The sequence below is a fragment of the Sus scrofa genome, chromosome 13, assembly GCF_054392235.1.
Source record: "Sus scrofa isolate SSC_HxYL_T2T_F1_AM1 chromosome 13, Sscrofa_HxYL_maternal_Yorkshire_Landrace_v2.0, whole genome shotgun sequence".
Lineage (NCBI taxonomy): Eukaryota > Metazoa > Chordata > Mammalia > Artiodactyla > Suidae > Sus > Sus scrofa.
Genome location: NC_139395.1, coordinates 53,717,879 through 53,731,105, shown reverse-complemented (window position 1 = coordinate 53,731,105; position 13,227 = coordinate 53,717,879). Strand labels below are relative to the sequence as shown.

The following is a 13,227-nucleotide window of genomic DNA, read 5'->3' as shown; positions in this document are numbered from 1 at the left end:
TGAGCAATAGAGGTCCCATTGTGGTGTCAGAAGTTAATTCTGGGTGAAGGTTCAGCAGCTGACAGAGCCAGGCCAGCACTGGACACGTGACTCTGCTGGCCCAGGGCAGCCTACTCACACCTCACTGTCATTTCTTGTGTGCCCTGTGGGCGTGTGCCTCTCGGAGGAGAGGAGGGCAGGGATCTGGAATCCTGGAGGGGACCTTGCAAAGCAAGTCCAGGTCTCAGCCTGTGGGGCTGGGGAGGAGGGGCTGGGTGGGCTGTCAGCCTGAGTCTGGGCCTGAGGAGCTGCCCTCTCAAAGGCTCATCTAGGGTGACCAGCACTCAGGTCACTTTCTTCATGACTGAGGCAGCCAGTTTACTGCCTCCTGAGGTCTCTGTGCCTGTGCAGTCTTGCCTTCTGGGCAGGTCTGGAATGATTCCTCAATGGGTTTTCTTATATTCTCTGGAAGTGCTTTTCCTCCCTTCTTTTCATCCTCCTGTTTGCTCAGCGTCCCAGCTCCCAAAGCTTCAAGTTCTGCCTCCCAGGCCCTTTAACCCTGCTGCCTTGGCTCGCTCTGTCCAGCAGAGACCCCCTCTCTTACACCCTGCTCCCCAAGACCACAGTGCTGATTGCAGTGTGGTGTCTGGACTCACTCACTTTGGGACCTCCGACGAGTAGATAACCTCTCCCAGAAGCCCTCTGCTTTCTTGTCTTTCTGTTTCTTGTCAAGGGGAGTGGACATCAGCCTTTGTGGAGCACTGTGCTGGGCTCTTTGCTGGCCCTGTTTCACTGACTCCCCACAAAAGCCCTATGGAGCTGACACCACTACCACCTGTTTAATAGCTGGAGAAAGGAAGGCACAGAGCAGCCCTTTCAAGCTCTCATAGCTGCCAAGTGGCAGAAGTCAAATTAGAGTCTCCATAGTCTTAACTTCAGAACTCAAGGTCTCACCTGGTTATCTGTATGGTGAATGTTGTCATCATTTTCAACTTAGATCTTTCAGCAGCTTGTGGTACATCATGTTGTTGTAGAATCACAACTCATTTGTGTTTGACTTAACTAAACTAGAAGCTCTTAAAAAAAGGAAACAAGCATGGAGTCCCTGCTATTCCTCTTGACTGCGTGTTCTGGTGGGGTGGGGGGTGGGAGGTGGGGGGTGAATCTGCAGGTCTCCCAGGCAAGCCCCGGCTTCCACAGCCCCGGCTACCATCAGGCAGCCCTGTGTGTGATTCTGAGGGTGGCAGTTCTGTGTGTTCCCTCTGTCCTGTCACCGACTTTACCTGGAATGTGTCTGAATACACTGCCACTTACTCTGTAGTGGGTTCCTGGAGGGCGTGGGCACCCCTCACCAGGTTGCTCCTTTTTGAGGGGCTTTCCAGGGGAATTCTGGACTCTATTTCCCACCAGCCATAGAATTTGCCCTCCGATGTCGGAGGCTCTCATTGGTCTTCCCCTTTGAGGGGCCTTTCTCAGCTGACACTTTGGGTTAGAGCACAGAAACAGAGCTAAGAGTTAGCCACAGAGTTTTTGGGGGGATTGGGCTGCATATTTATTCAGGTGCCAGCCTGTATGGGATATGGGAGGTTTGGAGGCCTGGATCCAGGATTCGGACAGATCCAGCTGCTCAGTCCCTGTGGTCCACTTCCAGAGGCTTGAACTTGGCCAAGCTGCTTAAGCTAGAGTTTGTTTCCTTCTCTGTAAAAACCATGTGCATCTCATGGGGTTCTTCTGTGACCTTAATGCAGGTAGAGGGTAGGTCCTGGATAGGTCTCAATTCCAGTGAATTTTTAATTCTCATCAAGTGGCTAGCTACATACAATTTCATGAAACATTTTTTTGTTTTGTTTTGTTTTTGTTTTCTCCTTTTAGGGCTTCACCCACAGCGTATGGAGGTTCCCAGGCTAGGGATCAAATCAGAGCTATAGCTGCCAGCCTACACCACAGCCACAGGAGTGCTGGATCCGAGCTGCATCTGCAACCTACACCATATCTCATGGCAACACTGGATCCTTAATCCACTGAGAAAGGCCAGGGATCGAACCTGCATCCTCAAGGATACTAGTCAGATTCATTTCTGCTGAGCCACGACGGGAACTCCAATTTCATGAAACATTTTTATAGTTGGACTTCTCAGAGAGATCACCCTTTTCTTTTTTGCAGGCATTTTGAAGCACTCTTTGGGCATGAAGGATGCTGTATGTATGCATTTGTCTTTGCAGATATTGAATGATGGAGGGGCAAACCAGATTGCCATCCTTGAGCTGAGTCAGTGAGTGTGGTTGTGTCACTTCTGCTAAGTTCATTTTAATAAATGATCTGGTTGGTAAGGATCAGGTCGGAAAGTCTTTCCTTGTCTGAGGGATCCCGTTTTATCTCCAGCTGGGAACATTGACACAAGGTCTTTTCCAGGGCCATTTTACATGACTGTCATTTCCTTTTTGGATTTCTCTTGAGGGTGGTGGAGACAAGCATCCATTTTCTTATGCTTATGCCCTAGTTCTTTCAACCCAAGAAAAGTCGCTTATTCCCCTTACAGTTTCCCCACCCATAAGGAGGTAAGAGTCCCTGCCTTACAAGCCTGCTGAGAGGATCAAGCATTTGAAGCACTCTGCAGGGTGCCTGGCTCATAAAAGGCAGTCATCACCATTACCAGTGGTGAGGAAGAGGAGGACTGTGATGACAGTGGTGATACTGATGACGTGGTTCCCAGATCCCTGGCTCGCCTCATGCCCTCCCTTGGATGGGCTGTGCTTGGGCAGTGTCATCTTACAGTGGGCAGTGGGGCTGAGAGACCCCAGACTGCTCTGACCACCGTGTCTCACTCTCTCCTACCTTTGGATCCTCCATGAATGGATGAGCATGCTCTCTGTCCATCAACAGAGTGAGACAGGTATCCACTAAAGATATCATTGGAGAGACTTAGAGAGAGGCAGGCAAATGTTAGTGCTTTTGTAAAAAGTAATGCTTTTTTTCATTTTTCATTTTTATTTTATTTTTTTTGTCTTTTTTAGGGCTGCTCCCGCGGCATATGGAGATTCCCAGGCTAGGGGTGCAATTGGAGCTGTAGCTGCCAGCCTACGCCAGAGCCACAGCAACGCCAGATCCGAGCCGTGTCTGCGACCTACACCACAGCTCACGGCAACGCCGGATCCTTAACCCACTGAGCAAGTCCAGGGATCAAACCTGCAACCTCATGGTTCCTAGTCGGATTCGTTAACCACTGAGCCACGATGGGAACTCCAGTAATGCTTTTTTTAAACCTTTTTTTTTTTTTTTTTACATTGGAACTTTTTTATGGTATGAGGACTTATCCAAGAACCCTGGTATATGGATCATAGAGGACAGGAGATGCCCTTTTTGAAATCAGAACATCCTTTGGGGAGTTCCTGTTGTTGCTCAGCAGTAACGAACCCAACAAGTAACTATGAGAACATGGGTTTGAGTCCTGGCCTCACTCAGTGGGTTAAGGATCTCGCACAGTTGTGAGCTATGGTGTATGTTGCAGAAGCACCTTGGATCTGATGTTGCTGTGGCTGTGGTGTAGGCCAGCAGCTAGGGCTCTGATTTGACTCCTAACCTGGGAACCTCTATATGCCTCATGTGCAATCCTAAAAAGACCAAAAAAGAAAAAAACAAAAGCAAAAATAAAGGCGCACCCTTTGGCCTAAGGACAGGCAGCATCCCAACCAAACCCTGAAATCTGATCTTCTACTGGGAAGACTGAGATTTGTGATGAGGACCCGAGGATTGACCTAACCTTCTCTCCTCATCTCCCCAAAGGTGCTTATGGTAGAAACCATGCAGCCTTTACATATTCAGTGAGAAGTGGAACAGTTCCTGCCACTGGGAGCGTGCTCACCTTGGCCTCTCTGTGTAGTTAAGCCACATGGAGAGCCAACCCCTGAACCTGAAGCCCACCTGGTGAGAACTCTGTTGGAGCATGTGTGATGATGGCCTTAGCTTGCTGCATCCATTTCATCATTGGGGTGTCTTGACATTGTGTCTAGAAATGTAATACCTGAGTCCTTGAGTCCCCAGTGTACATCTTCCTTTGATAAAGTGACTTAAGGGCTCAGGTAGGTACTGGGGTGGGGGTTGCCTCTTGAAGCCTTGTTTTTCTTTGATTTGGGGGTGGCCAGCTCCCCACCAGGGCCACTTTATTTCTTCAGCTGCGTGGTGATAGCCTCCGAGGTTCTGCAGCAGGTTTGCGTCATCTTTAATGAAAGTGAACACGTGCAGTTGATTGAATTTGTTCAGCAGGGGTTGTACTTGGCACCATGCTCACAGTTGGGGCGCCACTGCACCTGGTGCAGCTGGGGAGACACGGGGACATATTAGCCGGAGTGCCAGGGAGCACTGAAGGGCCAGGTAAAGCCTGTGGGGATGTGAGTGGTTGAGTTTACAGTGTGTCTCTGAGGGTGGTTGTGGGAACCTCCCTTCCAAATTCTTGTCTCCAACTCCCAGCCCAGACCTCACAATGCCTGGCTTCTAGGAAGGATGGAATAAAAATACAAATAAAAATAGGTAGCAGTAACCACTAGCACTAATCACTAACAAAGTACACCGTCTTGACTAAACACTCTGTAGATTGTCTCGTTTTGCCCAGAGGGATGAGATCCCATCTGTGGCTCCCTGAGGCAGCTGGAGGTGCTGCTCCCCTTGTGACCATATGTCTCTCCATTACCTCTTTACCACATTACGCTGTAATGATCAGTTTTTTGTTTGTTTTTTTAACTTTGAGATAATTTTAGTAACCCCCAAATCCATCAACCCTTTTTTATTCTTGTAAAACTGCTAGTGGTACAGTTGTAACCGAAGTCCTGCTTAGCCTCCAGCCAGTCACATGTCTGTCCTCAGAAGCAGCCCTTTAAAAATTAAGTGTCCTCCATGGTGGCATGGGTGCTCTCATCGAGGGCGAAGCAGCAGTTCCGTGTCAGTGTGGCCGAAGAGCTGGCCTCACAGGCAGGTTCTGTAGGGGCTTGAGCCGCTGCCAGCACCGTGGGCCACAGTGTGATGTCTTTGAGACGGCGAGGCTGCCAGTGTCATTATCTCTGGTTCAGTTTATCTCTGGCCATAGCAGCCCTCAGGGGTGGTGGCCTTGTTTTCAGTCAAGGCTTCTGGGCCACATTTTTTGGCTCATGCAGAGGTGAGGTCATCTAGGGCAGGTGGCTTGGGGCACTGTGGTCACAGGCCCAGTTGTCAGTCAGCCTTCAACCCTGACTTTCGTTTTGGCCCTGAGGTTGGTGGACAAAAAAGAAAAAAAATGTATCCAGCTCTCTCCCTTTTGTGATAAAAGCCTTTAGGACAAATCCTGACTGTGGTTTACTGATAAATGTTTATAAAGCCTCTGAAAGCCAAGCATGATGCAAAGGAACTTCTGCAACTCTCTCCAGAGTGTGTGTTTTCTTTTTTTTTTTTTTTTTTTGTCTTTTCTAGAGCCGCACTCGGCAGCATATGGAGGTTCCCAGGCTAGGGGTTTAATCGGAGCTATTGCTGCCAGCCTACATCACAGCCACAGCAACGCCAGATCTGAGCCACGCTGCAACTTACACCACAGCTCACAGCAATGCCGGATCTTTAACCCACTGAGCAAGGCCAGGGATCGAACCTGAAACCTCATGGTTCCTAGTTGGATTCGTTTCCACTGCACCACGATGAGAACTCCAAGTCCTGATTTCTGTTCTCAAGAGTTTGCAGCCTGTTTGGGGAGATCAGACTGAGGTGCTTGTTACTGTTAGCAATTGATGTGTCACAGTAGCAATTAAGTGCAAATGGTGTTGTTTCTATTGCAAGTCCTACAAAAGTTTGGGGCGTTCCCAGGGGGCGGCAATGGTGGTGTGTCAGGTGGGTGTGTCCCTAGGCATGTCAGGCTGGTGAAAGGAGGAGAGACAGAGGAAGGACACGCAGCAGGGGTCAGGGGTCCACTCTGAGTTTGTCTGGTGGATGATCATTGGCAGGGTGGGCGGTGATGAAGAGATCAACTGGGATGTGCCAGAGGTGAAATGACACATGCCCTTGGAATGGAAGTGGAGGAGAGGCAGAGATGCTGTTGCTGCTGCTTTGTCTTCTCTGCCTTCTCCCCCTCCTCCTTTTCTACACCTTTCCTTCTTCTTTAGTTAAAATACAATCATTGTATTTTCATAACTATTGACCTCCAATTGTAGGATACAATGTTGGTAAATTTAGCATGTTTATTGATTTATAGAAAAGAAACAAGCAGTCACCTTATTTTTTTCCTTTTTATGTCCATACTTGCGGCATATAGAAGTTCCCAGGCTAGGGGTCGAATAAGAGCTGCAGTGCCAGATCTGAGCTGCACCTTTGACCTACACTGCAGCTTGTGCAATGCCAGATCCTTAACCCACTGAGTGAGGCCACGGATAGAACCTAGCATCCTGGTGGATACTAGTTGGGTTCTCAACCTGCTGAGCCACAAGGGGCTCCCCAGCAACCTTATTTTTGAGAGGATTATAGAGAACTCTCATAGAGTTGAAGAAAACCATGGAATAGAAGAGTTGTTTTAAATTCTTTTTTTTTTTTTTTGGTTATTAAATTCTTAAAGCTTCCTTTTTTTTTTTTTTTTTTTTAAATGGCTGCACCTGAGGCATATGGTTCCCAGGCTAGGGGTCGAATTGGAGCTGCAACTGACAGCCTATGTGACAGCCGCAGCAACACGGGATCCGAGCCGCATCTGTGGCCCACACCACAGCTCATGGCAATGCTGGATCCTTGACCTACTGAGCTAGGACAGGGATCAAACCCACATCCTAATGGATAGTTGTCGGATTCTTAACTTGCTGAGCCACAATGGGAACTCTGCCTTTGACAAATCTTAACCCAGTTTTCCAATTTGTAGAGCAAGGCAGTGCCTGCCTCCTAGGGCTGATGTGAGAATTCGACGAGATGATCCCTGCCATTGTCTGCATGTTGGGCATCCCTCAGTGCTGGGGTTCAGAGCTGCAGGCTGAAGGGTGATGGTTTCTTGATGGCTGTCTGCAGAAAACCTTCTCTAATGCCAGGAGGAAAAACCTAAGACCCTGACCTAGAACTAGCCAGTGAGCCTGCGAAGGGCAGGCTCTGACTTTGTCGCTGCTGGGGAAATGTGACTTTGAGGACGGTCTGCTGTTGGCATCTTTGGGGATGTAGGTGTCAAATTGTCTTTCAGCAGCTACTGAGCTGTGGAAGAGCTTGTTACGCTTAGCAAACTTGGCTTCCAGACGGAGGTAAGGTGAGTCCACACCAGGGTCACAGCTGCAGAAGTGGCTTCTGCTTTCTCCCTTCTCCCTTTGTGGAAGGGATGCAGTGGCACCTCCAGGACTCTGTATTCAAATCCCACTACCCTTTCATCTCTCCTCCTTCCAGGTTCCACATTTTCCCTCTTGCCTTATTCTGAGTCCCTCCATAATGCACATGCTTCAGCTGAAGAAGTTAAACTCTGATGGAAGCCAGAGAAGTGGTCCCAGACAGGGATCCAGATGCTAAAAATAGTTCATGGTATGCTCTTTGCAAGCCAGTGTTGGAGCAGTATTGGAGGCTTTGGCTGGGGATTCTCCCCAATACTGATTCTGTCCAATACTTCATGGTGCAGGGGTCCAAGATATCTGGTCCTGCTTGCCTGGCTCTGAACGTTTATCCACAGGGTGCTTTGATCTGGGAGAAGGCCAGACCCACAGTGGAGCAGATGGAGGAGGATGGGTGGGAGATTTGGCCAAGCAGCCCTGTGATGCTCAGTGGTCAAAACAGCTGACCAGCGGAGCTGGGCTGCAAAGACTGTTCCAGCGTGGAAGGTCACGGGTGTCAAAACTATCCTGAACACAGACAAACAAACCAAAAAACTATCCTGAACCCCCTTTGGCCTGGGAGGCTCAGGGTTTGAGACCAAAATATTATCCCTCAATATGGTCTGCACAGCCAGTTCTAGCGGTGAAACTGACAGCTATTTCTTTGGTTACAAATGATTCATGTTTGGGGTCACGATGTAGAAAGAGAATATATCTTTTAATGCTGAAGCCACACCCTGAGTGGTCAGAAATGCAGTACCTGAGGCTGGAGAGTGAACCTCTCAGTTGTGTCTCAGACTCACCCTGGGACGGATGCTCAGGAGTGGAATTATGGGTGGAATCTTCTACCGTGGGGATAGTTGCCCTCAAGCACTGTCTCTCTGGCTCTATCCCTGTGTCTCTTAGTCTCTCTCGCTCCTAAGGTTAGACTTGAATCCTTAAGGGTGGTGTTGTATACATTAGGGTAGCATTTACCATATGAGTATTCATTTTGTGAAGTGACGCTCACAATTCAGCGTCCCTAATTTGCCAGGTGCTCTGCTCTCAAGAGGCTTCACACTGGAAGAGATTACAAGCTTATGAACATCCCTCCATCCATCAAATGCGGATTGAGCCTCTACTTGAAACTGCATGTGAAAGTACCAAAATTGTGACCCAAAACAATTTGGCTTTCCCTGTCCCCATGGACACAGCATGTACCAAGTTCCAAATAACCAAACCCACCCTCAGAAGGGTCCTAATGAGAATATGTAGTGATTAGTGTCAACTCATTGAGAGTTAAGCAGACATAAAAATAAGACCTAATAAAACTTAGAATTTTAGAGGGGTGCAAAATTCCTCGTGGTGCAGAGGAAACGAATCTGACTAGGAACCATGAGGTTGCAGGTTCGATCCCTGGCCTCGCTCAGTGGGATAAGGATCCCATGTTGCCATGAGCTGTGGTGTAGGTCACAGACGCGGCTCGGATCTGGTGTTGTGGTAGGCCAGTAGCTCTGATTTGACCCCTAGCCTGGGAACCTTCCGTATGCCGCAGGTTCGTATGCCGCAGGTTCGGCCCTAAAAAGACAAAACCCAAAAACAAAACAAAACAAACAAACAAAAAAACCTTAGAGTTTTATTCAACTTAAAATGACTTCAAAGGACAAAGAAATTCTTCTCTAAGGTTGTAGTTCCAAGGAGCAAGGAGAAAGGGTGTCTGTGCCCTAGGCAGTCAGTCATAGGCCCAGGTGACTCCTCCCTTGTTGCTCTGTTACTTCTAAGCACTTTGTCATCATCTACATGTTCAGAGCTGAGTTCCAGCCGGAGGGAAGGATAGACAAGGCATACCCATGTCCACGACCTGAATGGAGAAGCAGAACATATCATTTCCTCTCACATTCCACTGGTAACTCAGATACCTGGCTACACCTGGCTGCAAGGATGCCTGGAAAATGGAGTCCCTGATAAAACTCCAATAATCCATAAACTAAGGGAAAATGGACTTTGCTGGACACTGGACAGCCTTTGACCTATTCCCTTTGTATATAGCTAATGCATTTCTTTGTGTGTTTCTAACATAAATGTACCCAGGTTATAAAAGTTGCTTATTTTGCTTTTTCAGGAAGAAGACCTGGGTCTTGCCGCACCATGTCTATGGACAGTTCCAGAGTAATGAATCAGTGTGTCTTTAGAGGAATGGAAGAAAACAAGGAAAGGTGAAAATATCTTTAAAAATTAAAATTACAAAAATTCCTACATGCAAGAATTAAATGCAATGCAGAACTTCTTATAAGTCAGTGAAGTCCATCGAGACATTGGGGATAGCAACATTTCATGTGTCCCCTTTTCATATCTTGAATTTTATCATCAGTGGGGGATAACCCTTGTCAAGCATGAGGGAATTTTTCCAAGATTTAGAAAGAAGAATTGGTATAAATAGAAATGATGTGGTATAGAATTAAATATCTGATTCTAAAAACTAAGCACTTGTTCCATGAAAACTGTGAACTCATGCTCAGATGTGTTATGCCTACATTTGTGGGTGCCCAAACCTCCAAGAGGAGGTAAAGGCAGACCCTTAGCTCTTGGCAGCTGCATCTTCTCTGGAAGTCATCCACTCTTCCTCTTCCTTCCACCTCCTCTTTTTAGTTTCTTAAAAATAAATGTATTGGGAGTTCCTTTGTGGCTCGGCAGGTTAAGGATCCGGCAGTATCATTGCCTTGGCTCTGGTTACTGCTGTAGTGTGGTTTCGATCCCTGGCCCAGGAACTCCCACATGCCATGGATGTGGCCTAAATAAATAAATAAATACACTTAAAAATTTTAAAGTATTAATTTAACACCCAAGAAATGCATGGGTATGTTTTCCTAGTTAAAAATAAGAGCAGAGTCCACTTTGGCCCCCCAGTTTCACTACCAGCCCCTACTCCTCTTATACCTTTTCCAGAAAGAGTCCACTGTGATCTACTTTGTGCGTTTCCTTCCAGGGCTTTTTCTAGGTGTCTGTATACATATAAAAAAAGAGGGAGTTCCCGTCGTGGCTCAGCGGAAACAAATCTGACTAGCGTCCATGAGGACACAGGTTCGATCCCTGGCCTTGCTCAGTGGGTTAAGGATCCCCTGTTGCCGTGAACTGTAGTGTAGGTTGAAGATGTGGCTCAGATCCCGCATTGCTGTGGCTGTGGTGTAGGCCAGCAGCTGTAGCTCCGATTCAGCCCCTACCCTGGGAACTTCCATATGCTGTGGGTGTGGCCCTAGAAAAGACAGAAAAAAAAAAAAAAAGAGTCATTCTTTCCTTCATTCTCTTTTTCTTTATTTCTGTTCTTTAAGTATGGTCTGCCATACTATGCTTGGTGGTCTATTATGTAACCTTTTTAAAGAATTCAATAAGATGTCTTAAAATGTTTTCAAGACAGTGCATGTGATTTTACCTTGTTTTGCTGCAGAGTGTTGTATTTGTGGCCTGAGAATCTCACTGTTTATCGGACTGTTTTCCTGTTGGTGGTGGGCAGATGGGTTCAGTTTTTTGCCCTTAGAGCAGTGCCGTGATGCACTTTCTGGGTTTATGCCCAAGGCACATGGGCAGATTGTTCTCTTAGCTGGTAACTGAGGAACGACGTTGTCAGGCCACCCTGTGCTTGCATTTAAGATCTTAATAAATTTTGCTGAATCATTCTCTAAAGAGCACCACTTATCAACAGGATACTAGATTTCCTTTCTGCCTGCCTCCTGCTACACCTCAGCTCTTCATACTCTTACATTTTTGCCAGTCTTTTGGGTCAACAGTGGTATCTCTCTGTGGTTGTAATTTCCTCCCCCTTCTCTTTACTCTGGGGAAGTTCATCTTCTCAGGTCTCTCTGGTCCCCAGTGGCCCTGGTGAGCCTCCCAGGGACCCAGTGACTAGCCTGAGGCCCAGGGCACCTGGGCAGTGCTGGTCTTCTCCAAAGTGGGCATCTCTTCATTTCTCTCCTGAAGATTATCCAAGTTTTCTCTTCAGGAGCATTCATACCAGGATCACCGGCTTCTCTCTGGATCTCAAAGGGGCGGGTGGGAGAGGGTTGGATTCCCCTACTTCAGGTGGTTTCATCACCACCATCAGCAGCAGCAACAATCTGAGTATTTCCTGTGTGTCAGGCTCTGTGTGGATCACTTGGCTTCCTCATCTCACCTGATTCTCACCATGGCCCTATAAGCTAGGGAGTTGGGTTTTTATCCCCATTACATAAAGAAAACTAACAAAAACTGCCTTGCCGTGGAGCCTCTGCTCCTACCCTTTGCTCTCATGTTGAGTGACGGACCCATGCTTGCTGAGTGGCGAGTTCTCCTCTGGTCAAAGCTTTGGAGCCATCAAGCCCTTGTTTGCAGTGGCCTTGGCCACACTCAGGTGTTCTTGGTGTCCTGGTCTTCCCAGAGGAGAGCGTGGAGTTGAGAGTGGTGGTTCGGGTTTTGTCTGCCTCCAGGATGTGAACACGGGCCTTTGCATTTCACCAGCTCCCCTGTTCTGGTGTATGGTTGGGGTGGCAGTCTCACCTGTGTCCGTGCACAGTACTTCTCTGGAAAGGGGCTTTCACCGTGAGCATATTTGTCACGAGGAGTAAATTTGCTTTATTAGGATAAATATGCCCACTGAGCTGTGGCTGGAGAGAAAGTTCTTCACTTGCCTCAGAAACCTGATCAGTCACCTTTATCCTAGAACCATTCTTTTTCTTTTTTGTCTTTTGTCTTTTTAGGGCCGTACCTGTGGCATATGGAAGTTCCCAGGCTAGGGGTCGAATTGGAGCTACAGCTGCCGTCCTACAGCACAGCCACAGCAATGCAGATCCGAGCCACATCTGCGACCTACACCACAGCTCACGGCAACGCCGGATCATTAACCCACTGAGCACGGCCAGGGATCGAACCCTCAACCTCATGGTTCCTAGTCGGATTCGTTTCCACTGAGCCATGACGGGAAATCCAAGCCCCGTTCTAAAAGCAGGCCAAGTACAGTATCAAAGGCCTTCCTGAGCCCCACCCCTGCCCCCCCCATTATGTTTCAGAGATGTAAACATAGAAAGCTGGCAGAGGTCCTAGGCTTGCTGTGTGAGTTCTTGCTTCTCCATCATGACAGTGTGAAGCAGTCAGGCCTAGAGTGAGGAAACGATTGCTTGCACATGGAGACAAACCTCAGTCTCAGCCTCCAGGGACTGGCTCTGGCTCTTAGCACAATATCACAGCTACTTCTTGTGTGATTATTAGGATACCAACCAGTACTTGTGACAAAAATTGAGCTTATTAAAATAGCAGATAATGCCTTGAAGGAAACCAGCCCATTGATCCATCCCTTGATTATTCATTCAGTGGAAGTCTATGGAAAACTGTGTGCACCAGCAAGCTGAGTCAGATAAGAATTCTCACGCATTCTGCTGTGGTGCAGCATGTTAAGGATCTGGCATCGTCTCTGCAGTGGCTCAGGTCACTGCTGTGGCTTGGGTTTGATCCCTGACATGGGAACTTTGCCAAAAAAAGAAAGAAAGAAAGAAAAAACAATTCTCAGGAGTTCCTGTGGTGGTGCAACAGGATCAGTAGTGTCTTGGGAGTGCAGGTTCAATCCCTGGCCCAGCACAGTGGATTAAGGATCTGGCATTGCTGCAGCTGCGGCTTAGGTCAGGATTGTGGCTGGGATCTGATCCCTGGCCTGGCAGCTCCATACGCCTCAGGGCAGCCAAAAGTGAAAACAAAACAAACAAAAAGAATTCTCAGGGAATTCAGAGTCTTGGTGGGAGGTGGGGTGGGCGTTTGCCCATGCAATGAGCAGTGGTTAAATAGAAAACTTTAATTCTTCATTGGTCAGTGGAGATAATAATAGTATCTCCTGCATTGAGTTGTTGGGGCATGTCCCAAGCTAACCATAGTGAAGCACCTGGTGTGAAGTAAACACCCAATAAAGGCTTTTCATTTTTGTTTATTTTTATTCCCACAATGAGGAACCTAGAAAGATATTTCT

At 47.7% G+C, this 13,227-nt stretch overlaps 1 protein-coding gene across 8 annotated transcripts in view; it reads left to right on the top strand.

Annotated features, from left to right (window-relative positions):
• The window catches only part of ARHGEF3 (Rho guanine nucleotide exchange factor 3), a 343,125-nt gene that overhangs the window by 32,622 nt on the left and 297,276 nt on the right, over positions 1–13,227 (top strand). For 4 of the 8 annotated variants that reach the window (XM_021068992.2, XM_084988719.1, XM_021068994.2 and 1 more), the window contains exon 2: positions 9,364–9,457. In XM_021068992.2, coding sequence (XP_020924651.1) covers positions 9,390–9,457 — 68 coding nt within the window. In that variant the 5' untranslated portion in view covers positions 9,364–9,389. Of the gene's footprint in view, positions 1–2,142; positions 2,252–3,762; positions 3,904–9,363; positions 9,458–13,227 lie in introns of all 8 variants that reach the window. The other 4 variants (XM_084988712.1, XM_084988713.1, XM_084988715.1 and 1 more) reach the window with 3 other exon arrangements.